Here is a 25,409-nt window from a genome sequence, read left to right on the forward strand (position 1 = left end):
TGGAAGTCGGATTCAGAGTCCAGTTTGCGAAGATGTAAAGGAAGTGCATTCCATAGCATAGCTGTACTGACTGAGAAGGCCCTTCCTCCCTTTCTGGCCTTGGCAAACCGGGGGACGCACAATAGGTGCTTGGAGTTAGACCTAAGAGTGCATGCCGATTCATACGGGAGGAGTCTCTTTCTGAGGTATCTAGGTCCTATATTGTGCATTGCCCAAAAAGCAAGGGTCAAGGCCTTGAATTCAATGGGCCTAGCAACCGGGAGCCAGTGAAGGAGCTTGATGTGGGGGAAATGTGATGACGGAAAGTCACTCTGCGAATAGGTCTTGCTGCCGCGTTCGGAATCATCTGAAGTCTGTGAATCAAATAACTGGGTAATCCCAGTTACAGACTGTTGGCATAGTGTAAATGAGATGTCACAGTCGCATGGAATACTGTCCTCCTACTATCCTCTGGCAAAAGGTGCAGGATTTTTTAAAAACGTTTTCAGTTTGCCAAAGCAGACAGACGAGACATGGTGTATGTAGGTTTCAAAACAAAGATCTGAATACCACTTGACGCCCAGGTTTCTATCTTCCTTAGCAGGAGAGGGTGCAGTTCCCAACTCAGCTGGCCACCAGAGTCCTGAGGACGGAGGAGATGGCTGACCAAAAAACATGATCTTCGTCTTGTCTGCATTGAGCTTCAACTTGTTGTTGTTCATCCAGCTGGTGATATCTTTCAAACCACCCGTTATCTAGCAGAAGCATCTCTTGACTGATCCTTAAAGGGGAATATCAGCTGTGTATCATCTGCGTACGAAACAGCCTTCAACTCCCAGGTGTCAATCAGATGAAAGAGTGATACCAGATAGATATTAAAGAGTAGGGGGCTTAATGCGGAGCCCTGTGGTACCCCACACCTTAATGGCTTAGATGATGATTGGTATGGTAGAAGAAACACACATTGGGTGCGATTATGGAGGTAGGACTGGAGCCAAGCAAGGGCTGTGCCCTGAATACCAATCTGTTCCAGTCTATTTAGCAGTATGGAATGAGCAACCGTGTCAAAGGCCGCGGACAAATCCAACCGGATCAACATAGCAGAAGCTCCTGCGTCCATTCACATTCTTAGATTCCTCCACCAAGGCGGTTTCTGTGCTATAATCTGTCTGTAAACCTGACTGAGTGTCGTAAAGGATGTCATGAGAGTCGACATACTTGGTGAGATGGCGCTGTTATTTTTTTCAAAATTTTTGCAGGTGCCGGAAGAAGAGATATAGGAAGGTAATTCCCGCACACCTTGGGGTCGGCGTTAGATTTTTGCAGTAGAGGTAAGAGGAGGGCCTGTTTCCAGACATCAGGAAAGATGTCCGTACAGAGTGACGCATTCCAGATAAAATTCAGTGCTGGATTAATCCAGTGCGCGAGTGATCTGAGAAACTTGGGAGGACAGGGATCAGTGGGAGATCCCGACTTACACCTCAAGATTTCAGCCAAGGAATCTTGCAGGGATGTATGGGCAAACTCCATAAAAGTACTATCAGTCTTGCCGGTTATTGGGACCTGGGGAGCCAATGATGATATCTCTGAAGAGAAAGAAGAGTATACATTCTGAATATTCTTCTTGAAGAAGTTGGATAAGTTAGAACATAATTCTAAGGAGGGCAAAATGTTCCCTTTGGCCGCAACAGGGTTAATAAAGGATCTTGCGATCCTAAAAATCTCTTTGCTTGAATGCCCTGCACCCTCTATCTGTCTAACGATGTACTCTTTCCTGGCCGCTCCCATCATTTTATGCAGTTTTTTTAGAGCCATCCTATACTCCTGCTTCGCTTCGGAAGAATACTCCTTCCTCCATTGCCTTCCCAATCTTTTGCATCCACTTTTTTCCCATCTGAGATCTCTGAAAACCAGGGGGCAGAGGGGGACTCTCTCTGAGATTTGGGAGTTTTTAATGGCGCAACCACAACAAGTGAAGCCGAGATCCTGGCGTTAAACAGCGCTGCGTCCTTGTTAGGTTCACCTGAGTGTGGTTGGTCACCATTAATAAACAATGGAACTACAGTATCTGCACTCACTCTCTTCCAGTTCCTACCCACCTTTGATTGTTTATGGCTCAACAACTGTATTTTACTAATGTTAAACAAAAACGTGTTAAGATAGTGGTCTGTCCACGTCATACATTGAAGGTCCTCCATTCTAGAAGACAGGATGTTGGAAAAAATGAGGTCGAGAGTGTGACCTGCTGTGTGTGGGCGTGGATATATGTTGCATGAGGTTCGCACCCTTAAGGGACTGCACTAACTGCGAGGCATGGGGACATGAGGGGTCATCCAAAACCACCTTGCGCCATGAAATTGGAGTATTGTAGAGATTTCTACACAATCAAATTACTCCGCTCTCAAAGATGAGAATTCAGGCGGTCTGAAGGTCTATATATTAATAGGCCAGCAAAGGAAAGAACTGGGGAGAACTTAACGCAAACATTCATGCCCTCTATGGCTCCAAAGCCACTTAGTTCATAGAAGGAGATGTCCGTGACGATGACCTAGATAATTTGAGGTACCTTGTGGTACTGTCAGTAACCCTTCAAGAAATAATTTTCAACAATATGTAGTGACCTGCAATCAAGCTATGTACCCCCCAAAGACCTGAGCCACAACTCACAACTGAGAGATACTTAGCTTTATAGATTGTTCGCATTTCCTTAATGGGCTTCTGTCTTAAGTCAAAAGCAAACTTAAAAATTCCCCCAATAGTTCTCTCAAACTGCTGTCTACAAATATTCCTCAGGGACAACCAACTCCCGGCCTCTTCCAGGCTAATCCCTAGGGGAGAGAAGATAACAACTCTGTCTACTTTGGTACCCTGGACCCAGTGAGTTTGTGACCTCATAGTCTTAGGACTGCATACCATCATAAAGATTTTTCTCATTAGTTATAAGTTTCAGCTGGTGCATAAATGACGTGAATGCACAAAGTAGCTTTCGAATCCAGTTAGCTGTACGAGATATCAAAATTGCATTGCCTGCATAGAGCAGAACTGCGATAGAACGCACTCCAATTGCGGCATCTGCTTCCCTGCGTCTAGCAGAGATGATTCAATACCGTTAATATATAAATTAAATAAAAGGGGTGCTAAAACAAATACTTCCTTACTGATCTCCCTTACCTACCCCAAAAGATTTGGTACACTCGCCATTAGGACTAAATTGTACTGCAGCGGTAAACGTTTACCACAAAACTTTTTCCCCTCAGGGAATTACAATGCGGTCGTTACAACGACCGCGTTTTAATTCCGCATACCATTACTCCGCAAGTCGGAACAACGACTTGCGGAGAGGGGAGAAGGTGTTGGATTTAAAATCCTTCACCTTCCCTAATTTCCGCGCAGACTGGAGTTGGAATAGTAAATTAGACTATTCCAACATCCAGCGCCCCACCTCCGCCAGTTGTTGTTACGACTTGCGGGGTAATGGTATGCAGAATTACAACGCGGGCGTTGTAACAACCGCATTGTAATTCCCTGCGGGGAAAAAGACTGCGGGATAACGAGGCATATTCTACTGCAGCAGAGACATCAGAGTAAGTTTGGCAGAGAACGTGTACAACTGCATGGTCTACTTCCATATCCAGCATTATCAGCCATAATTTGGAATGATTTATGCAATCCAATGTGCAGGAGAGATCATTGAACGCCAGGTGAAGGAAGTCAGCCCTCTTTGGCTAGTGTGCATTTACAAACTAACAGGTTAAAATTCAGACCCAGCTCCACGGTGCCTAGCAATTGTCTGAATATCAGTTAATAGAGATTCCTTCTCTACCGAATTAGTTAATCTAGCAAGAATATAAGACCAACTACCTTTACTAGTGAGTCCCAGAAGGATATGGGACAATAACATCTTGGATCTTCTTTGTCCCACTTTTTAAATATGGGAACAATAGTAGACTACGACTATGAGTTAAATTGACCACCAGTGTCAACTGTGTTCAATACATGTATCAATTAAAGGTGCACAATGCCAGGTTGTGCCTTAAATAGGTCCAAAGGGACTCCATCTGGGCCTGGGGCTTTTCCATCTCCGCTCAAAATGATTGCAGCAAGAACATCTGAGAACTAAAGATTTCCTCTGTGTTGTAGCAGATCCCAACATCAACCTCATTTATGACCGGCGCAGCATAAAAGTTGCTAAAATGTTTGACCCATTTTTCTGCTGTTATATTTGCCTCTATGGATGGTGCTGAAGATGTACTAAAAATAGGAGAATTAATAACTTTCCAGAAGGCAGCAATAGCATTATTAATCCCTGCTGCTACTAGGTTTTATAAAACTGATGAGCACGTGTGTGTCTGCACTACTCAAGCATGCTGTGATAGTCTGCACACCTCTTAATACCCAAGTGGTGAAATATTGCTTTCAGTAATCTCCTTTGAATACTTTGTAGGCATAAAGTCCAAGATGTTCAACACATAAACAAGCTTTGGCAAAGCCAATATGTCTTGTGTGTCCGTCCGCCTTTTGCCTTTGTCGGTGTTTGTCATGTTGTTTTTTGTTATTTTTTAAATGTTTTTGTTTTATGCAAAACATTATTGTTGGGGACCTTCTGGGCCGTCATTGGTCTTTTTCAAAAAAATTACTAAAAGCAAAAATATTTGTGGATTTCAAAAAGCACACACTGTCATTGTAGCTTCTACCATACTAGGAACTACTTTGTGTGCGGATGTGATTCTTGCAAAAGAGCCAAAAGCGCCATTCACAATTAAGTTAACCACCAGCTGAAGCGGGCTGACCCACTGCCATGTGCTGTATGCTGTAGAGGGCAGAAGAAAAGATGAATGCCACAGTAACTGACTAATGGATGAACAGAGCCGGTTGAAAGCCCCTATAAGTATATTATGCATATAATTTTAGTAAAGTCAAAAGGTCTTGGCTAACCCATGCATAAAAAGTAGTCGGGCCACTTTACACTTCTGCTGGAAAGACATGGGGAGCGTTACATTTTTCTGCACATGATTTTAAGCATTTGAAGATATTTTTGCCATGCATTTCTTTTCTTTGGTATTGGTGTGTAATGATCGTGAAAGGAGAATATTTTTCCCTGTTTCGTTATTAATGACTTCTGTTGCAAATATGGATGCTGTGAATTCCAGAGATCTGAAATAAGCATATTCCTGATTGAGAATTTTGACCAGAGTTTCGAAAAGTTGAAATCGGCTGCCTGGATTTTCTCATTTCCTGCCAAATTAAAACATTTTAAGGAGCCAGGCTGACCAAATCATAACTTTAAATGAAATCAGGGGAAAGTGACATCTCTCACTTCCAAGTAGCAGGTGCGCACAATTATCCTTAGACCCGTTAAGGTCTAGTCATATTTAATCTGTTTTATAAAGAAATCCATTTAATCCATTGTGTTTATGTTCATTTCATTTATTATTCTTATTCTTCAAATTGTCACGTTTACTCATTTCTTTAGTAAAGCAACTAAATCTTTTTACATATTCACATGTTCACACTACCCAATGCATTTCGGGTCAATGAAAAAGACCCTTCTTCAGGGGTCTGTAACAGAAAAATAAAGGAAATATAATGAGCAATTCAGTCGTCTAATCATACTCTTTCAGTATTTGACTCTATCTAATATACAAAAATTGTCAATGTATCTCGTTTATAATAAGGTTTTCATTATTCTGTCAGTTGGCGAAGTCTAAAAATCTTTACAACTCTATACCTTGAAAATCCAGTGCCTGTATTACCCCTGTCAATGTTTAAATAAAACACCTGAAAAGATAATCCTAATGAAATAAAGTTCGTGCTAACTACAATTCATTAACATTCAAATTGCAAAAAATATATCTGAAAAATGAAGACTAAAAGCTAACATATCTAAAAGATGAAGGCTGAAAGCTAGCGTAACTATTCTTTGCAAGTCTGCCGGTTACTTACTTCCATGTGCAACACGAAGTTCCCAACTCTCCTTCAATGCGAGTTCAGTTTACAAAACAGCCCTAGTGTGTGATATTTATACATGACTTAATTGGTTGAAAGCATGATGACACATCGTGCCTACAGCCAATCATATGTAGTGGTTACCAGAACCTATCAGATTCTCTTATTCGTGTAGGTGAAGCTCCCGCCTAATTTCAACCTATCAAGAATCACTTGTCAATTACACAAATGTTGTTGTAACTCGGTAGAGGCGCGCTCATTGGTCGCTCCTTTACGAAGTCAAAAACAAATTATACCTATAGTAATGGTGATTCTACATAAAGAATAAATAAATAAATGTTGTGGAAAACGAACCATTATTATAAAAATTAGAATTTAAACATTCTTCAACAGATAATAATAAATTCGAACTACTGATATCTATAGTAAATGACCAGTTTTGTCAAACATCTTCAAAGGTGTTCTCTATGCAGGATGGCAAACAATATATCCTCACAGGTTTTACAAAAAACACGATAGTTCAATTCTGTCATTAATTCCTTCCGGTTGCATGCTCGCCATTTTTCTGATCCAAAAATATTCTGCTCTTAATCTCTGTTTGTGAGTGTCCATCGATGAGTTTGGTTTGATCACTTCTAATATGGTGAATTGTAATTGCGCAATGTTGTGTCCAGCCTCTACCCAATGCATAGCCAATGTGGACTTGCGGTTTTTATTTCTTATATTGCTTTTATGTTCTGTGATCCTGATTTTTATTTTTCGTTCCGTCTGCCCCACGTATAATTTACCACAGGGGCATTTTATTCCATAAATCACTCCTTTTGTGTCACACGTGCTTGAATGTAAGAGTGGAATCATTTGTCCAGTCATCGGATGTCTGAATTGTTGACCAGTTATCACATTATTGCAATGTGTACAGTTCTCGCATCTTTTCATGCCTTTGTGAATCGTCTTAACATCTTGATTTAATTGTTTCTTGATTAATTCTTTTAGATTTTTTGATCTCTTATATGCAAAAGTGATTTGATTGGCTACTATGGGTTGTAAGTCAGGTTCTTCAGTGATGAGTGACCAGTGTTTTCTCATGATGGTGGTGATCTGTTTTGATTGAGCTGAATATTTAAGTACACATACTGTAAGTTTTTTCTCCAATCTTTCTTTTTGATGAAGTAGCAATTCTCTGTCCATGGACTGAACTTTGTTTTTGGTGTGTTGTAATATACTTTCAGGATATCCTCGTTTTAAGTATTTCATGATCTGATTGTCGATGGTGGAGGATAAGTCATTCGGATCTGATGTTATTCTTTTAAATCGAATGAATTGGGATAGTGGTAGGTGTGTCTTTAATGAGTAGTGATGAAAGCTGTTGAAATGTAAACTACTGTTCCTGTCAGTTTCCTTTATGTGAACATTGGTTGTTATTTTGCCGTCTCTAATTGTTATCTTCACATCCAAAAATGCCAATTCATTGGAGTCAATTTGATAAGTGAACTTGATTCTGTCATGTACCTGGTTTAGTGTGTGAATGTTTTCAATAAGTTGATCTTTGGTGCCTTTCCAGATTACAAAGATGTCATCTATGTAACGTTTGAATATCATGATGCCATCCTTCCATTGTGAATTATTCAGTATGTGATCATGTTCAAATTTTGCCATGAAGGTATTAGCGTAGGACGGTGCCCCCGCAAAACCCATGGAAGTTCCGCTACATTGCTCATAGAAACCATTCTCCCATTCTAGATAGCTGTGGAATAACGCAAAATGTAATAGTTCCATCAAAAAGATTTTATCTGTTCCTATGATGTCATTTTCCAGTAATCTCCATTCCATTGCTTCTAAACCCTCATGATGGGGGATAGAGGTGTAAAGTGATGTCACATCAATAGAACATAACCATATTTGCTCATCTTTTGGGATTGTTATTTCATTTAGAAGGTTTAAGAAAGCAGTGGTGTCTTTGATATAGGTGCTCCAATTTTGAACCAATGGTTGTATGAACCAGTCTAAGTATTGACCTAGTGGTTCTGAGATTGATCCACAGGCTGACACAATGGGTCTAAAAGGTGGTATGGTGGCATGTTTATGGATTTTCGGGAGCATATAAAATTGAGGTCTCCGTGGATATTTGATGTTTAAAAAATGAAAAGTCTTTTCGGTTATCCACTTCAACTCTAGTGCTTTTTCCAAAATTGATTTTAATGTTTCTACGAAGATATCAGTGGGATCCTGTTCAATTTTTCGGTACGTGTTGATGTCTTGTAGATGTGTACGTACACTTTCCATGTAAAAATCAGTGTTCATCACTACTATAGCTCCACCTTTGTCTGCTTTCTGTATTGTGATGTTTGTCATCTCTTTTAAAGATCTCAGAGTGTTCCAATCTTTTTTGGAGAAGTTGCTTTTATTTCCACTCGAATAGTTAATTTTTTTCATTTCAGTGGTAATTACTCTTTCAAACGCATCAATGGTCTTATGTGATGTAGGTGCACAAAATGTACTCTTGACTTTAAATTCTTTCATCTCGCTTTCAGGCTTATCAATCGATTGAAAATTTGAAAAGAAATTCTTTAATCGCAGATTGCGTAAGAATTTAAAGATTGCAATTTCTGTTTCTTGGGCGTTTGATCTGTAGTGAGGTACGTAAGTGAAACCTTTATTTAGCAGTTTGGTTTGAGCATCTGTTAATTGAATTCCTGAGATATTTATGACAAGGTTGTCTTCTTTTTGGTCGACCGGAGTGCTCTTTCTGTCTCTGTTTCTTTTGTTTTTTCTTTTTCCCCTCCTTGTTTTTGGGGTTCTCCCGTTGTTGTTGAGCCTGAAGGAGCATTGTTGGCGGCCGGGCTGGTCTCTAAAAAAGTCACCTTATTTTGTTGATCTCTACGAGTTGTTTGTAAATTGCTTCCTAAAGGTTTCCTGCTTTGTGCAATTTCGGATTCTGAAATAACACTCTCTTGTGATGAGCTCATTTCTGTTTGTGGTCTCTTCCAATTTCTCTGATGATAAACCTCTGCCCAACTATAGACTTCTTCCAACTTATAATCTATAGTGTCTCTTTTATATTTTTTGATTTTCCTTTCTTCTATTTCTTTAGCATATTTCTCAAGTTTTGTATTGATGTCTTCCAGTGTTTTTGTCAAATCTTCATGACCCGAAATGCATTGGGTAGTGTGAACATGTGAATATGTAAAAAGATTTAGTTGCTTTACTAAAGAAATGAGTAAACGTGACAATTTGAAGAATAAGAATAATAAATGAAATGAACATAAACACAATGGATTAAATGGATTTCTTTATAAAACAGATTAAATATGACTAGACCTTAACGGGTCTAAGGATAATTGTGCGCACCTGCTACTTGGAAGTGAGAGATGTCACTTTCCCCTGATTTCATGTTTCATAAATAGTGTTCCTAGACAAAACACTAAAAGAGGGAGCAGCACACCATAAATACGAAATTACCAGAAAACGTTAATAAGAGTGCCGGATGGATAAATAAACAAATCATAACTTTAGACACAAAATGGCAAAGGTGGCCTCCTGTGTTCTGGTCCGTTATTACAGGTGAAATTTGGAGTCAGAGAGTCCAAACAGCATTGTGTAGACCGGCACTGTGGACTGTCAGCCAGATGTGACACCTTCCCATAATAGAATGCTGCCCCTGCATCAGTTTGGTTGTCACAAGGCACTGTACAGGACTTAATGAGGGGTCCCTCCATTTCCTACTCAGAAGCACGAGTTTACAGCTGAGGCTTTGGATTTTTAACGTTGCACTGTGAAGTTTGTCCCTTGCCTTGTTCCCAGAACCAGGTGCCAAAATGCTAACATGCAGGAACCCGTCCTAACTTCATATTTTCCCAAAATCACTGGCCTTTTATGACTGTCTTCCTTCTAAATGCTTTGATCATATTTTTTTTCTTTATTAACCGTGAGATTATTTGCGATACAGAAGGCTTGGAAGTTCTAAAGGTCCCTTGCTCAGAGACATTTTAAGGCATGGGCAAAGTGGGCTCTGGCCCAGGGCCCCAGTCTTTCAGGAGGGGCCCCGATAGAGCCAGCTCTGTTCTGCAGAGAGTCTTGCCCTGATAACCTTGAATATTTCTTAAACCTATTGTTTTCAATACTGTTTTCCTTTAGTTTATTTTTAATGTGAGTGTTGTGTCAGAGTCTATTACAGACATTTTTGCAGAGAATTTTATGTTTATGGTTCTTGCAACATCTATAAAAAGGTTCTTTTAGATCAAAACGGAACCTCATATATAAGAAACGGGAGGGTGTCATCTAGATTATTTGCAAAATTAGTGAGTGGTGGCTGTATTACAATATTGAAAAGACATACATCACTATCCCTGAATATTAGATGTAAACACATTTTGAATGTGGGCGAGTGTGCCTGTGCACTGTCAGTGTCATGGTCGAAGAGGGCATAAAATAGCAGATACTGGCATAAATTCAAAGCTCTTACGAACAGTGGCCCCCTTAATACGCTGGTCCTTGGCCCCCAAAATCCTTCAGATGTCCCTGCCCTTGCTAGTCAATTTCAGCCTGTTCCAGGATAACCATGTTGTTGGCCTATTGTGGCTGGTCATCAAATTTCAATGAAGGGGCACCAATACGTAACCTTGTTTTAGCCCTTTTTTGTAAAGCCCTTTTCTGATATGAATGATGTGGGCCCGCCGTAACTCTCAGGTCTCAGAGTACAAAGTGGCGATCGCTCTCAGTAGTAAGTCTGGGTTTCCCCATCTGTTGGGTTAGAACCCCAGTAGACTTTGTTTCAGATATAGAGTCTATAAAGGCTACTGATAGTTTAAAGCCTTAGTGCGGGTGGCACGATGTGTTAGGGCTGACAGCATAAGAAAGTTATGTTCAGTCTCGAAACCATGCTGGGAGCCAGTCTGGTAGTGGGGAATAAGCTTATTTTTACAGACCCAGGAATCTAATTCATTTAAGAGGAGTTTAGGATCACATTTTATATCCACATCAAGTAGAACATTGAGCTGATAAATAGATGGAGCAGTGAACATTCAGAATATGATGGACCCACACTTGCTGTCTGCAGTAAGGCTCATCTGTAGACAGGGGATGAATAATGTTGTTAGCCAGTCCACCCAGAAGTTAATGTTAGCAATAAATACCATGGCTGGAAGGGCACTGAGGCCCAGAGCACCCTAGTCCTGGATCAGATTCTGTGTTTTGCAGACCCTAATATTAGTACTGCCTGATCGCATATTATTAATGTCAATATATTACATTGGTGTGGAATTTGTCAGGTATATTCTGCATGTTTTAAAATGCTGCGTATTGTAAAGTAATGCAAATGACTGATGTAGCTAAAGTGCCCACTAAGCTCTGTCAGGTGTTCCCTACCTTACGCGTATTGTGTAAAATGCTCACAATCTTCCTCTCCTCTCCTGTCCTGACTGAGAATTGAAACTTTCTTTTACAATAGCTATTAAAATTGACATTCCTCTCCTTTCTTTTCTCTTCCTGAAAAGCCGAGTAATTAAGACAGACTTGGAGCTGGAAGTCTTGCGCTACAGTAACAGGATCTCCAGCGAGGCCCATAAAGAGGTAATTGACTGTCCTGTGAGCAACCTTTTCTCTGTGGAACAATGAGGTTCACAAATTCTTCTAGCAACCGATTATAGTTGGCATGTAATAAGTGATTACAAATGAACGTGAATCTAAAATGCATTCCATTGTTCCAACAATGCTTCACAATCGCACTCAAATTACACAAGGGGGCAACCTACGTAGTAATAAGTATTTGAGGTAAGGTATCGCTAGTCTCACTAACCAAATTAGCATCTTTACATTTAAAGGCCTGATTTCCAAGCAAATGTTTACCTTTTTCTTAGAAGTACAATACGAAGTCTGTTCTTGCTCTAGTTGCAACTAAAATTTACGAGTAGATCTTGACTCTGACCTGCTCCCACAACCAGGTACTCGGTTTAGGGCACAGAAAAGAGGTCAGACTATTCAAGAGCAGGATAGGTTAGTTAACTAATTTTTTCATGAGCTACTCGTTTGGTTGCTGCTTTTATGCGGTTGGATAGTTAATTTATTTTTTATTAGATGACAATATTCGTAAGCAAGTGTTAAGTTACAAGTGCGTTTTTAAAACATAAAATATACTTAAGCCATTATTTTCGCAAGACGGTTCAAGCATCTGAAAACTGTTTTTTTCCACATCGTACATCTTCCAATATCAAATGACTTCATTGCATTTTTAAGGTAACTTTTAGTCCCTCCCATTTAAACTCCCAGCGTATATCCCACCCAAAAACTTCCCTTTAACTTGCCACTATGAACGGTTCCGTCCGACGCTTGGTGTGCCCTGACTGCCTTCGGCCTCCACATCCTCCTGTGATCTGAACAGTTCTATCAGGTGGGCCCAGTCTAAGGTGATAGGCTTCCTCCTCAGTCCTCTGTACTCCTCACGCTGTGGCGCCTCCCTTTCAGGCGCGGCCCATTAAAGTACTTTCTCCATCCATCTACCCTCATGCGGGGCTGTGCGGGTTTTCCAACGTTGCGTGATTAGTCGTTTAGCAAGCATCAAGGCCAGTCCCGCAAATCGGCGTAGCAGAGTTGCCTTCTTAGAGGTAGGAAGCCAAAAATACAGGCTTCCATGGTGGCCCAAGGGGAGCAAGCGGTAAGCCGGTAAGACCCTGAGTGGCCGTAGACCAAAACTCCCTCGGGGAGGGGCAAGCCCATTTCTTATGAATAAAGTCAGCGTCCGACCGAGAACATCTCGGACAATCCGCGGAAGCCATAGGGTACATTTTGTGTATTGCTAGCGGCATGAGATAGGCCCTATGTAATATCATCAACTGTATTGTTTTTAATCTAAAATTACGGGAAACCCTCCTAGGGTGTTATAGCGTCAAAGTCCACTCTCTGTCAGTCAATTCCCTGGCTAATTTTGCTTCCCATTTAAGACGAACGACCTACAGGGAGTACACACATGCTTTCTCAAATCACGTTATAACCACCTAACCAAATGGCTCCCGTGCCCCATAAGGTGAATAGCCTGCAATAATCGAAATGTAGGGGGTTCTTTCTGGTTGACCAACCAGTACCTATGGATAAATTGTACAATAGCCGCATGCGTTAAGAATAAGGTGTCCAGGACTGTGTTATTACGTACAAACTCGACATGGGGCATCAAGTTGCCCTCCAGGAATAAGTCCCCAACAGTCACCGTACCAGCCTGTGACCAGCTCTGTAATCTAGCATTTGACAACACTCCGCGCGTGGTTGACAGGCCACAGAGTGGAATGTTAAGGGAATAAGGAGTAGATATTTTGGCATATTTTAACGCTAGCTTCCAGTAATGTAATGAAATTTGTAGGAGATAGGGAGGATCCCTCACCCTGGTGGCTCCGGGGGATACCAATGCTTGTAGTGTCCCTAGCTGCAGACGCTCAGGGGAGTAACCTATTTCAGATAGGTTGAGGCCGGCCAACCAATACGCCAGCCATTGCAGCTGCCCAACAATGCAATATGCCTTAAAATCAGGGGCCCCCATACCTCCCACAGAACTCGGCAACTGCATTTTGGCCAGAGCAAGTCTGTGTCGGCCCGTTCCCCAAAGCAAAGATGCTAATAATGTGTCTAGTGTTTTAAAGATCGATGCCAGGAGGGCAACAGGGAGATTTACAAACTGATATAGGAGTCTGGGCAGCATAACCATTTTAGACATTGCCGGCCGGCCTGCTGTCGTCAACGGCAATGTGGTCCAGAAAGTCACTTGAGAGCGGAGAGAGTTAATAGTCCTAGTCAGAGTTCCATCTATATTATCAGCGCTGGTCCTGTAAATATATATTCCAAGGTACTTGAAAGTAGTGGGTTCCGATCTAAACTGCAATTTGCCAAATTGCAGATAGGGCCTGTTAAAGGTATCATAAAAGGAATATGCCACGGACTTTGAGGCGTTAAGACACAAGCCAGATATTTCACTGAACTGCGCGAATACGGGGCTATGGGTTGCATGTCCACTGTTAAATCTTTAAAATATAATAACATGTCGTCTGCATATAGTGATACAGAGTGGATTGTTGCGCCTATCTGGATACCATATGGGGCCATAATACAACATAAATGTTGTGCTAGGGGTTCCAACGCTAGTACAAACAGAGGGGGATAGGGAACATCCTTGACGTGTTTCTCGAAATATTTGATATGCTGGGGAGATGGTGGTGCCTGTTTTAGCACAAGCTGTGGGATTTGTATAAAGCAATTTCACCCATTGGCAATACTCTGGAGGCAATCAAAACTTGGCCAATACGGCCAGCATAAACGACCGACTCAAGGTATCGAACGCCTGGCGCACATCTAATGATAACCCGCTTGCAGTGCTAGAGTTGAGGCTGCATGCATCAGGGCGTGTAGACGCCGTATATTGAGGGAGGTACTGCATTGGGTATGAACTTACATTGATGTGAATGTATCAATTTAGGGAGCAGGGGAAGAAGTCTAGACGCTAAGAGTTTGCTGAGTATTTTATATTCCGTATTAAGAATTGACAGGGGTCTGTACGACGCAAGGTCAGTGGGGACCTTTTCAGGTTTCAGCAAGGAGGTCACTATTGCCTCCCTGGTCGTGGGTGGTAATGTGCCCTCTGTAAGTGAAGTGGTATAAAGTTGCAGTAATTTTGGGACTAATGCTGCCGCATAAATGGAATAAAATTTGATGTGGAGCCCATCTAAGCCCGGGGTCTTATTATGGGCAGAGCGTTTACAGCTCTACGGATCTCTGCGAAAGTGAGTGAGGCTTCCAATTCCTCAGCCTGTGAGTCGGTAATGGTAGGGAGGTCTATAGCTCCAAGAAAGAGAACGGTTGAATCTGAGGTGTCGAGGGAAGGAGCCATGTAAAGTTTAGTATAAAATTCCTGAAATGTCCTATTTATATCAACTTGGGAAGTGACCAGGGTGCGTGAGTATCATGGACCGCCAGGATTGGCGTGGGAGACATTTGTGGTTTAATCAGTCGCGCTAATAATGTGCTGGCCCTATCTGCTTCTGCTTGTGTGTGCAGAGTATAAGTGTTCGAGTCAATTGTTCTTAGTCGTTTTAAGAGTTCGCCGTATTTTATCCTGGCCTCTTGTAGATCACCTACTCCCTGTGTGTTTGTCCGGGCAGCTAATTCCAATGACTGTAATTTATCCTCCAAATCCATTATGTTTCTAGATAACTCTAGTCTGACACTCACCAGGGACCCCATGGAGACCCCCCGCATTGTCACTTTAAAAGCCTCCCACTCCAGCAAACTAGTCGTGGCAGTACCCTCATTCTCCTCAAAATATGTGGCAATAGCAGTCGCCAATGTAGCACGGAACACCTGATCCTCCAAGTACAAGGCGATACCAAAGGGGATGATGGACGGAGCGTTTGAGCAAATCGAACACTCACCCCCAGTCAACTGATCTGGGTTTAATCCATCATCATTCTTTAGCTCACTCCACCACCCCAGTTCAGACATGGCCATATGCAAATCAGTCTGACCCTGTGCCTCATGGGAACAGTCCAGCCGAACTGCCAAGCCATGTCTTCCCTGGACCGGAAACAAGCATCCTGGGACCGGTTTCGGGTTCATAACCCTCATCAGCCAGGTTATCTTGAATCCAGTGGCAAAGTGAGCAAGGGACCCATGTCTGGGCATACCCTGCCAACTTAGGGCAAACAAAGCGATACCAAAGGGGATGATGGACGAAGCGTTTGAGCAAATCAAACACTCACCCCCAGTCAACTGATCTGGGTTTAATCCTTCATTCTTTAGCTCACTCCACCACCCCAGTTCAGACATGGCCTTATGCAAATCAGTCTAACCCTGTGCCTCATGGGAACAATCCAGCCCGAACTGCCTGGGGTCCAGGGAAGACATAGCTTGGCAGTTCGGGCTGGACTGTTTCTTCGGCTCGGGCCTTTAACGCTATAGTGGGCATTTAATAGCCGGTATAGCCCGCTACGGCGGGCTATAAGGCTATATGATGTTAGTAATTGTTGCCCATGTTCCTGCAAACATCATGTCTTAATTATGTGATTCTGCATTGCACTGACTAGATGTACCTCTGTTAAGGTTTTAACTAACTGAACAATAAACAATTGATTGCATAGAAGTAGTTCCTGCTTGGCCTTTACAGTCTTGCCAAGTTCTGAAGCAGCAAATAATGTTGCTTACAGGTTAGCTGCAGGTTAGATGATATGAATGGCAAGGGGTAGGAGGCACAATGACAAAGTAGGATCTGTGCAGGGAGGCAGGGTGTAGGGATGAACAGAGCCGAGCAAGGTGGTTTTTGTGGCTGAAGGCTAGGGTAGCAATCATGGGAGTGAGAAGTGCAGTGATGTGGGATAAATAGAGAGGTACAGCAAAGAAGGGAAAAAGGAGTGATGGGAATAAGGCTAGAGATTGAGGAAAGCTGGTGAACAAGTAAGGGTGGGAGTAACCAATGAAGTGTGGACACGGTGTGAAAGAGGAAGACCCATGTGCTAATATGGAGTTCCGAAAGGCAAATACTATAGAAGATTGCAAAAAGATAATGAGTACCTAGACGTCTGCATTGGATTACCATCAAACACAGGAGACTGAAATGCTTCTTTGGCTGAACAAATACAAGCAGAGGAGGAAATCAGTAACTGAGAGCAGACTCAAGCCCACTATATGTATATGTTAAAGTGTTGGTAACAATCCTCTGATTTGTCTTTCTAAATCTTGAGTATTTTAGCTATCGTAAGCAGAGCATGGGCAAAATCTGTTTGTATATATGTGGAGTGGGACACTTAAAATTAAGATTGGTTATAAAAGATAGTATCGTATTGCAGATCTGATATCCTTTCACTGGGTCACCGGACTGGTACAGTGGGCATTGTATGAAGGAGCCATGCACTTTCTTGGTTACCTATGTAGGATATTTGATATAGAAAAGTTTTGAATGGTCATGCCACCAAGTGCTTCCTGAGAAATTGTATTTACAAATGGAGAAAATTCAAGATGATTGCCCCTCAGCCTAAAGTGGGCATCTCGACAAACGCACCTTAAGATCAGACTATATGATGCAACTAGAGATCACAATGAACACAAAAGCTGCATTGAGGAATCTGCAGCCCTCTGTCAGTATGGTTAATAACCTTCAGGTTCCTTATTCTACCATTAGGAAAAGAGTGATCCGTAACAGGTTTCATGAAACGGTAGCCAGGAGAAATTTCTCCTCCCGCTCCAAAACTATATTGCTGCACAGCTTAGGTTTGCAAAACAGCACCTAATATGAAGCATAGGACTTCTGGGGTAATTGTTTTTTGACAGATGAGTTAAAGTGGAGTTGTTCGGCTGTGATGCACAATAATATGTTTGGCAGAAACATGTCTGCATCTTGCCACAAGAACCTCATACCAGCTATCATTCACTATTCAAGGAGTCTGTTTTACACTCACAGGACCTGTATGCCTCCGATTGTTAGAATTTTTCACTGTACCAGTACATTGTATTGGAAAGTTTGAGCCTGTTTGTTCAACACCTGCAGCACAGCCGAAAGTGTATCCTACTATAGAACAATGACCCAAAACACAATACTAGAAAATAAGGGTTTTGGAATGACAACATTCAGATATCAACCCATTTCAGATGTTGTGGTGGTAGATAAAGAGAGCTGCACATAAAGGAATGGGCTCAAATGCCACCATATAGAAGCAGTTTTGTAAGGCACGGTATAACACATTTCCTCCAAGGTGATTTGAGAGACCTAAAAACTCTTACAGGAAATGTTTCCTTCAAGTTATCGCTGTTAAAAGGAGCTCATCATGCAGTTCAATGATACTTACTTCTTTACACAAGGTTTGCTGAATGTTGGCTGCTTTTTTGTTTAATACATAATGGCAATGGCAGGAAGCTGCAGGGGTAATAGTAGGGTGTTAGACCCGGACAATGCCCAACTGGTGTGGGCTCTATTGGGGGAGCACCCCAGTATAACAACAAGGCTATCTCACTTGCATCAGGGCACACTGAAGAAGCCCTGAATAAGATCCAAATCTTGTCTTGGAATGTAGCAGGGATTAGAAGTAAGCGATCTGAGGATGATTGGTGTCAGCTAACAGAGGCTCACGATATGTCTCTTTCAAGAGACCTGGAGCACCGATCCCATTCACGGAAACAGCTACTTGTGCTTTTGCAAAAATTCAGTTCAGTCAAGAAGGGGGAGACCTCCTGGGGGCCTAGCAGTTTAGGTCATGGCTACTCTCCAATGCATAATTACCCCTATCTAGACAGAGTCTTTAGCTCTAATGGCAGTCAACCTGAAATTCTTACCAGATATGACCATATCCATATTTAATGTATGTAACCGGGTGGTAGGTCAGTCAGGCGACACGAGTACACTAATTGAGCCGGAATCCCTACTAGCTGATCTTCTGAGTGATCCCTATGTAATTGTAGCCAGGGATTTAAATATTATGATGGAACCTTTTATTAGCATATGTACCTGAGCTGACCTACAGGATTGATTCCCGGTGGCAAATTGCAAGGGAGGTGAGAACCAAGGCCATAGCGGGAAGAACGGGAACAACCACGGATAACAGCAAAATCATTGAAATGAGGAAGAAATGCAAGGATAAGTTTCGTGAGGCAAAAAAGGTGCACATTGAAAACCTCTGGAAGAAATTACTCTGGGCTAGCAAATTGCCAAATAGCAGTGAATTTTGGCGAACAATAAACAATCTAATAAAGGGAATAGGAACACACCAAAATACAGTAATAAATGAGGTAACCTAGACACAACATATCCACAAATTGTATAATAACACACAAAATGACAAACACAAATGTGGAAATTGGCTTGGAAGCACCACAGGGGGAAAAGTACAGTGCAAATACCATCTGCCCCCTCTGCCCGGAAAATGCACAATCGGAAGGAGACTTACAGGAACTTAACTCCCACGGCTCAAATACTTTAGTCAACATCAAACAACTAAAAAGTAATTAAGAAACTGAAAACTGAAGGAGCAGCAGGGCCAAATGGTCTTCCAAATGCACTTTTTTTAAGCAGGAACCCGATTTCTGGACCAACTACCTTACGCTGCTTTTTAACCACCTATATCGCCAAAACAGACCCTAAATTCCTGGAGAGGGAACCTATTTCACTCTATCTATAAAAACAAAGTCATACTAAGCCTGGAAACTACAGGCTCACCCTGATTGACATTGAGGCAAAACTTTTCGCATCCTTCATCTTACTACAGCTACTAGCATGGATGGACGAAAAGAGTATAATCCCGAAATATCAAATAGGTTTTAGGCACGAAATGGGCACAAGTGCGAACCTGGCAGCGCTGACCATTTTAACAGAAACAGCCATAAATAAAAAATCCGGACTATTTGCATGTTACATCGACCTAAAATTGGCCTTCGACAGAGTTCCACGAGATCGACTCTGGGTAAAATTGAAAGCATGGGGATTATCACAAAAACTAATCGACACCATAGTACCCTACATAGTGAAACCTGGGCTAGGGTGAAGCTCGGAGATGACAGAGTATCATCTAAGATAAACATAAACAACAGACTGAAACAGGGTTGCTTTTTGGCTCCAAGCCTATTCAATCTTTATCTCACCGATCCATCTGTCAAAGGCAAATGACCATCCACCTAAATTGGCAAACGAGCCAAAACAGTACCTGCAATATGCAGACGATCTAATGGTCATGAGCCAAACTCCAATCGGGTTGCAAAGAGTCATTAGAAGAAAACAAAGGTGGTGCGTCTAGGGGGTTCCAGGCCTGGTAAATATATATGGTACGCAAAAGGCGAACAAATAGAGGAAACCAGCTCATTTAAATACTTGGGCATCAAGTTGGGTCGACGTATGTCTTTTACAGATCAGAAAAGAGAAATGAGAGAAAAAGCCCAATCACTAATTTTTGCATACAAATAGTTGCTAAAGAAACTGAGCTGCCCTTCCTATCGTCCCCTCCTGAAAGTAATGGCAGCGCAATTACTTCCTACACTGGCATATGGACTAGAAATATGGAATGGTCGGGAAACTGAAATTTTAAATGAACCCCAGGCTAAGGTGTACAAAGCAGTTTTTAATCTTCCGAAAGCCGCGTCACTGGCACAGATCCGTTTGGAATTCGGTCTCCAGAACCAGAAATACCAGAGAAAAACCATTTTCGTGAAACTGTGTTGGAAATTTCGCTCCTCGGAACTCAGATCCCTGAACAATTTATGTTGGACAGAAATAAAGGCCCAGTTTGATAGAAATCATCGAACACATGGGGCGAATACTTGATCAGCTCTGGTGGAATTATAAATTCAAGAGGTATGGGACAGCAAGGTGGAAAGGGTAGCATTTAACAGAGTGTGTAATGCCACTGCAAAGAAACTACTGTCCATTTTGGAAGACAAAAACGTCGACACTCCTGGTCGGTAATAACTTCTTACTCAAAACGCAAGCTTATTTAGCAGCACACTTCTGACTTGCACTAAAAAAGAGGTTTATGCTGGACCTATTAGGAGAACATGACACTAAGTACTTGCTACCAACTTGGAAAGGCTAACATCCAGACGCAAACTGTCGCTTATGTGGATACCATAAAGAATCCATATGCCACTTGATGTGCATCGGCCCTATAGTTAAAGATGCAAGAAGGATGCTCTTAAAACCGATTTTAAATGAATTAAATATTCGTTCCTGCAGGCAGGCTGTAACCTGCTGGATAGAGGGCTCATCAAACATTCTAATCTGCCGAGGGGTAAAGCTCCTCCCATTTATCTGCAACCTCCTTCGAAAAGTGGACACTAAATAAGCGAATAAGGTTATAAATGGGACTGTAAATTGTACTAACACTGTAAAATGTATTAATGAATTAATCTCTTGGAAAACATTGTTTTTAAACTTTTGTAATTAACAGATTTTATATATTTTATTGTGTGCTTTATGGTTGTGGAAGACCAAATAAAGGACTTTTTGACTTGATTCCCGGTGGCAGATTCCCCAAATTGATCTTCCTCCCCTATGCCAAATGGGTGCCACGAGCGGAACAAGCAATAGCACTGGCTCTCAACTTCGACCTTACAGCAGCCAATGGCAGGAATCCAACTGATCGAAGGGGTAAGCCTACTTTTAATCAAGTAGGCCACTTAACTAGAATTGATTATTTCTTGTTTAAAGCCAGCTTTATGGCCATTTATTAGATATATCGAAGTTTTGGAGAGACAGGACAGTGACCATAATGCTCTTTCCCTACTTGTCAAAGGATGTATGGTTCGTAAGTCTGTCCATTTTGGCCATCAGGACACGGGGACGTGACTTACTCGAAAAACGGTAAAGGAATCCGATGGAAGGGGGTAGAGAGAAACCCTGAGGTTCTGGATAGAGCCATTGAATTGATTAGCGAGGCGACATTGAAACTCCCTGATCGTGCTGTGGCAAAAAGATCAGATATACTCTTAGAGGAGCATGACCTGTTATTTAACAGTATTAGGGGCCTTCTAGCCACTACGAGGAAGACTGTCAAGCAAGACTCTACAGGGCCACCCTAGTATACTAAATCCTGCAGGGAAGCCAAAGCCAGTCTCCTTTCCGCAGCCAAAACTAACAGCAGAGACTCACTCGTGAAGTGTAGACCACTTCATAGGAGGGAGCTAGTGAGGGCTAAGCTTGAGTGGGAAAACTCCCTACGGGCCTTCCGACAAGATGCTTTAACAACTAAGGATACCAAAACCTTTTGGAAGTCTGTTGCTGTTTTTGAGAGGGGTACAATGAGGAGTGTGGAATTTTGCGTCCAACCCCAGCAGGGGGTCAGTCATTTTTGTAATCTTTATAGGGAAAATAGTATTCAGGCTGAGACCGATTTAAAGCGGCCTTCTGAGCAGGCTTACTTAACCAACAGTGCACTCCCTACTATGGGACTGGGATAGAGTGAAACCAAGTCTGCTATTTCTTCCTGTTTGGCAGCAAAAGCTCCAGGGCCTGACATGATCCCAAATGATCTCTTTCTAGCTAATGTGGAAGTATGAGGAGCCTACATCAACATATTGTCTAATTCCATTCTAGCAGGTATGGAGATCATGAAGATCCCAAAATCCTGGAAACTGGAGGACAGTATACCCATTCAAAATAGGGGATCGTAGTGACCCGGACAACTACAGGCCTATCATCAGCCTGTTGGATGCCCTCCAGAAAATTATATGCAACCAGGTCTTTGTTCATTTTAAGGAGCAAATTGAAGATCAGAAAGTATTATCCAGGTGGGTTTTAAAAGCAGTCAGTACAGTTGACCGGGTCTTCCGGTTTATTTGCATTTACTGGAAGACCGTTCTTATTGACAGGGGCAAACTTTATGTTGCCTTCATTGATTTATGTCCTTTTGACTTGGTCCTCCCAGCTAAGCTCTGGAAGGTCCTAGAGGAGATGGGCATTCCAGAGAACCTCTTGAATATCTTAATACGCTTTGTGCACAAATGTTTGCGCAGGTAAGGTGGGATGAACTTGGCCAATTCACTGAGCCCCTCAGTAAAAATCAAGGGGTCCAGCAATGGTGCATGCTGGCCCACACCCTTTTTTTCCTTGTACATAAATGAGGTGGTGGAGATTTTGAATAAAGACGGTTGGGACTTGCCCAAGGTGGGTTTTAGGAGGGCTCCGGCACTTCTCTTTGCAGACAGTACACTGTTGCTTTCCAAGTCTCCCCAGGGTCTTCACAAGCTTCTAAATCATATTAAAATGTTTGTTTTGAGAGGGGGTTGGAACTAAATTCCTCCAAGACAAAGTTTATGGTCTTTGGTTCTGCCAGGCAAAGAGGTACAAGCAGGAGAATGAGAGTGGGCAGTAACGCAATCGATTAGGTACACCATTTCAATTATTTGGGTGTGAGACTCCTGCAAAACCTAAATTGGGGAAAGTAGCTTCATAAATTGCTTACTACACTAACACACTACTCAGCCTCTGTATCAAAAATCGACAGGAAAACCTTATCTAGGAGTATGGCACCAGCCCTAGAAATTTACAATATGAAAGCTCTAGGTGCAGCGCTATATAGGTCTCTTTCAACCAAGCAATTTTGCAGAAAATGATCTAGAGATGTTATTAGGGATGACCTGTGCCCAGTCTACAGAGAGGCTACAGAATCCTTGCTCTTTTGCTCCGAGTACCGCGCCCAAAGGATTAAATGGTTAATTCCCTTGTGTAGGAATTTGGGCACTGGCCGTTATTTGGAGGCATTTAGAATCTTGTCTACAGATCTAAGCAGATTGCTGGTCTTCTCATTTTATAAATTCCTATTGTCTGTATGGCTGAGGCGCACAAAGTTTATCAAAACATCTGAGGATAGAGCAGAGAGCAGTGCTCCTGTAAACCCCAGAACAGTAAGTGGCTGGATGATGCAAACTATATTGTTTCTGGGCCAGTTTCTATTGCATATTTTGCACATTTTATCTGATCTAGCACTGTAACTTGAATCTGTCATGTCAATGCTGGTAGAGCAATAGGGTCTACCCCCGTTCTATTTTTAAATGTTTTTAGCTGCAAAATCCTTTCAACTTATGTGGTCTTAATCTTCATTTTTTATTGATCTGCTTGTGCTGACTAGTCGCATGATACAAAATGCTTATTTGATCTATTTATTTGTTTGTATGCCTCTGTGAGGAAGGTTTTATTTGTATGGTTTTTATGTCATATTTTTATGATCCTGGAGATCGAAATAAAGTATTTAATGAAATAATGGCTGTGAAATCTGTGTGTGGTCTGTGTCACGAGGACATATTTAACTGATGTTTGGACATGATGAGGCTTAGATAAAAGTCAGGTTGGATTTAATATATATGTAAAACTATGGAATCTTAAAAAGAGATCTTTTTGAAATAACTCTAGATGCAGACAAACAATTACATCTCCACGGCATAGGATGAATCATAGGCCACATCCTGTCACATAAAGGAAGTAAAGGGTAGGAAGAATGTTGCTTCCCAAGAAATTGCAAATATGCAGAGATTCGAAATTAAACATACTGTCGGCTAAAAAACAGATGTCGGAAGTTGGATATGATAAAGTGAGAACTGCTTTATAATCTCAAAAGTTCCTTTTATCGCCCCAAAGGAACTGCCGGATGAATTATATAATGCATATCTGCAGTGGCTGAGAGGTTGATTTTGAACAGGACTGAAGAAAGGTTCCAAGCTTGAAATAAAGTTGGAATGTTTTGTATACCAAAATAGTGCAATTGAAAATAATTTTGGTGTAGTAGACTGCATAGAAGGAAATCTCTCAGACCTTCTGAGATGTGACAAGAAGATCACCCTAACAAGCTTCATGTTCAAGATAAATCTTGATCAATCTTCGGCTCATTGTCTGGCCAAAGAGGCCAAGCAATAACCTGGGAAACTACTTTTGACTTATGTAAAGTTACACAAATGAAGATGTTAAAGCACAGTCAAGCTATGTTTCTCCAGACTATGCGATTGTCGGGGTCATTAGACCCACATGATAATGGCGGGTGTGGAAGCATTCTGGCGCAAATTACATCTGTGTCAGGTACCAAGTGCACTTTTGCACCCATTACACCCACCACATGTGTGCAGCAAAAATGGGCAACTCATAGACCTGTGTTATTTACACGTGCTTTTATATGGATTATTACTGCTGAGTATACTGATTTACACAATAAAGTACCTCTGTGCAAAACCAAATGTTAAGTGGCCCTGTAGACTTGGGAGTAAAACCACTTGCGCTCAACTCCTAATTTTGTTTTTATACTACTAGTGCTCCGGTCCAAATGACCCTATCTATCTATTTATCTCTGCCGTGACATTCTCTTACTTCCACTTTGGCATTCGACTTCCAGAATTTTTAAATTTTGAAATTGCCAATGAAACTTTATTTTCTAAATACTGTTGCACTTCCTGTTCTACCATGAACACCCTTGCGGTCTTTGTCAATTACCCTACTTCCTATTTTGTCTTTTCTGTCTACTAGAAGCAAATTCCTGCTCCTTGCACCCCTGCATTTTTTCTACTTACTCTACAAATGCAATCTTTTGTTTTGTAGCTTTAGTATGCAAAGGCCAACCATCTCAATGCTGGATAGAAATCTTGCACAGCCTCAGAGCGTGGGACAATGTGCCCACTTCGAGGTATGTGGCTACTCTCTGCACATGTGGCGGCCGGTGCAGAAAAGTAGCCTTAGATGGCATGGGCAGGGGTTGCAGCCACTCAACGCATCCCCCATCGAACTAGTGAAAGTGAGCTTCCCACCTCCCCCCATGTTTGGTGGAACTGACATCGAGGTCTCCCGAAAAGCTAGGCCTCTCTTTTTCACACTTCGGCTTGCTCCTCAGCATGCCCATTGACTGGGTTGAGCACGAGGTCAGAGTTATTCGTGCAATTGTACAAATTATTAATCTGAATCATCTCATTTATTAATAAAATATAGCCGATTAAAAGAACTATTGTGAACATACCGAAATGCATTCATTTTTATTTTATATTTATGAATCACATGG

General features: G+C 41.8%; 1 protein-coding gene across 1 annotated transcript in view; it reads left to right on the forward strand.

The window, feature by feature from the left end:
- The window catches only part of PEPD (peptidase D), a 294,060-nt gene that overhangs the window by 136,405 nt on the left and 132,246 nt on the right, over window positions 1–25,409 (forward strand). Inside the window, exon 8 of the mRNA XM_085638402.1 lies at window positions 11,418–11,493. Coding sequence (XP_085494528.1) covers window positions 11,418–11,493 — 76 coding nt within the window. The remainder of the gene's footprint in view (window positions 1–11,417; window positions 11,494–25,409) is intronic.

Source organism: Triturus cristatus, chromosome 12, assembly GCF_964204655.1.
Source record: "Triturus cristatus chromosome 12, aTriCri1.1, whole genome shotgun sequence".
NCBI classification, from domain to species: domain Eukaryota; kingdom Metazoa; phylum Chordata; class Amphibia; order Caudata; family Salamandridae; genus Triturus; species Triturus cristatus.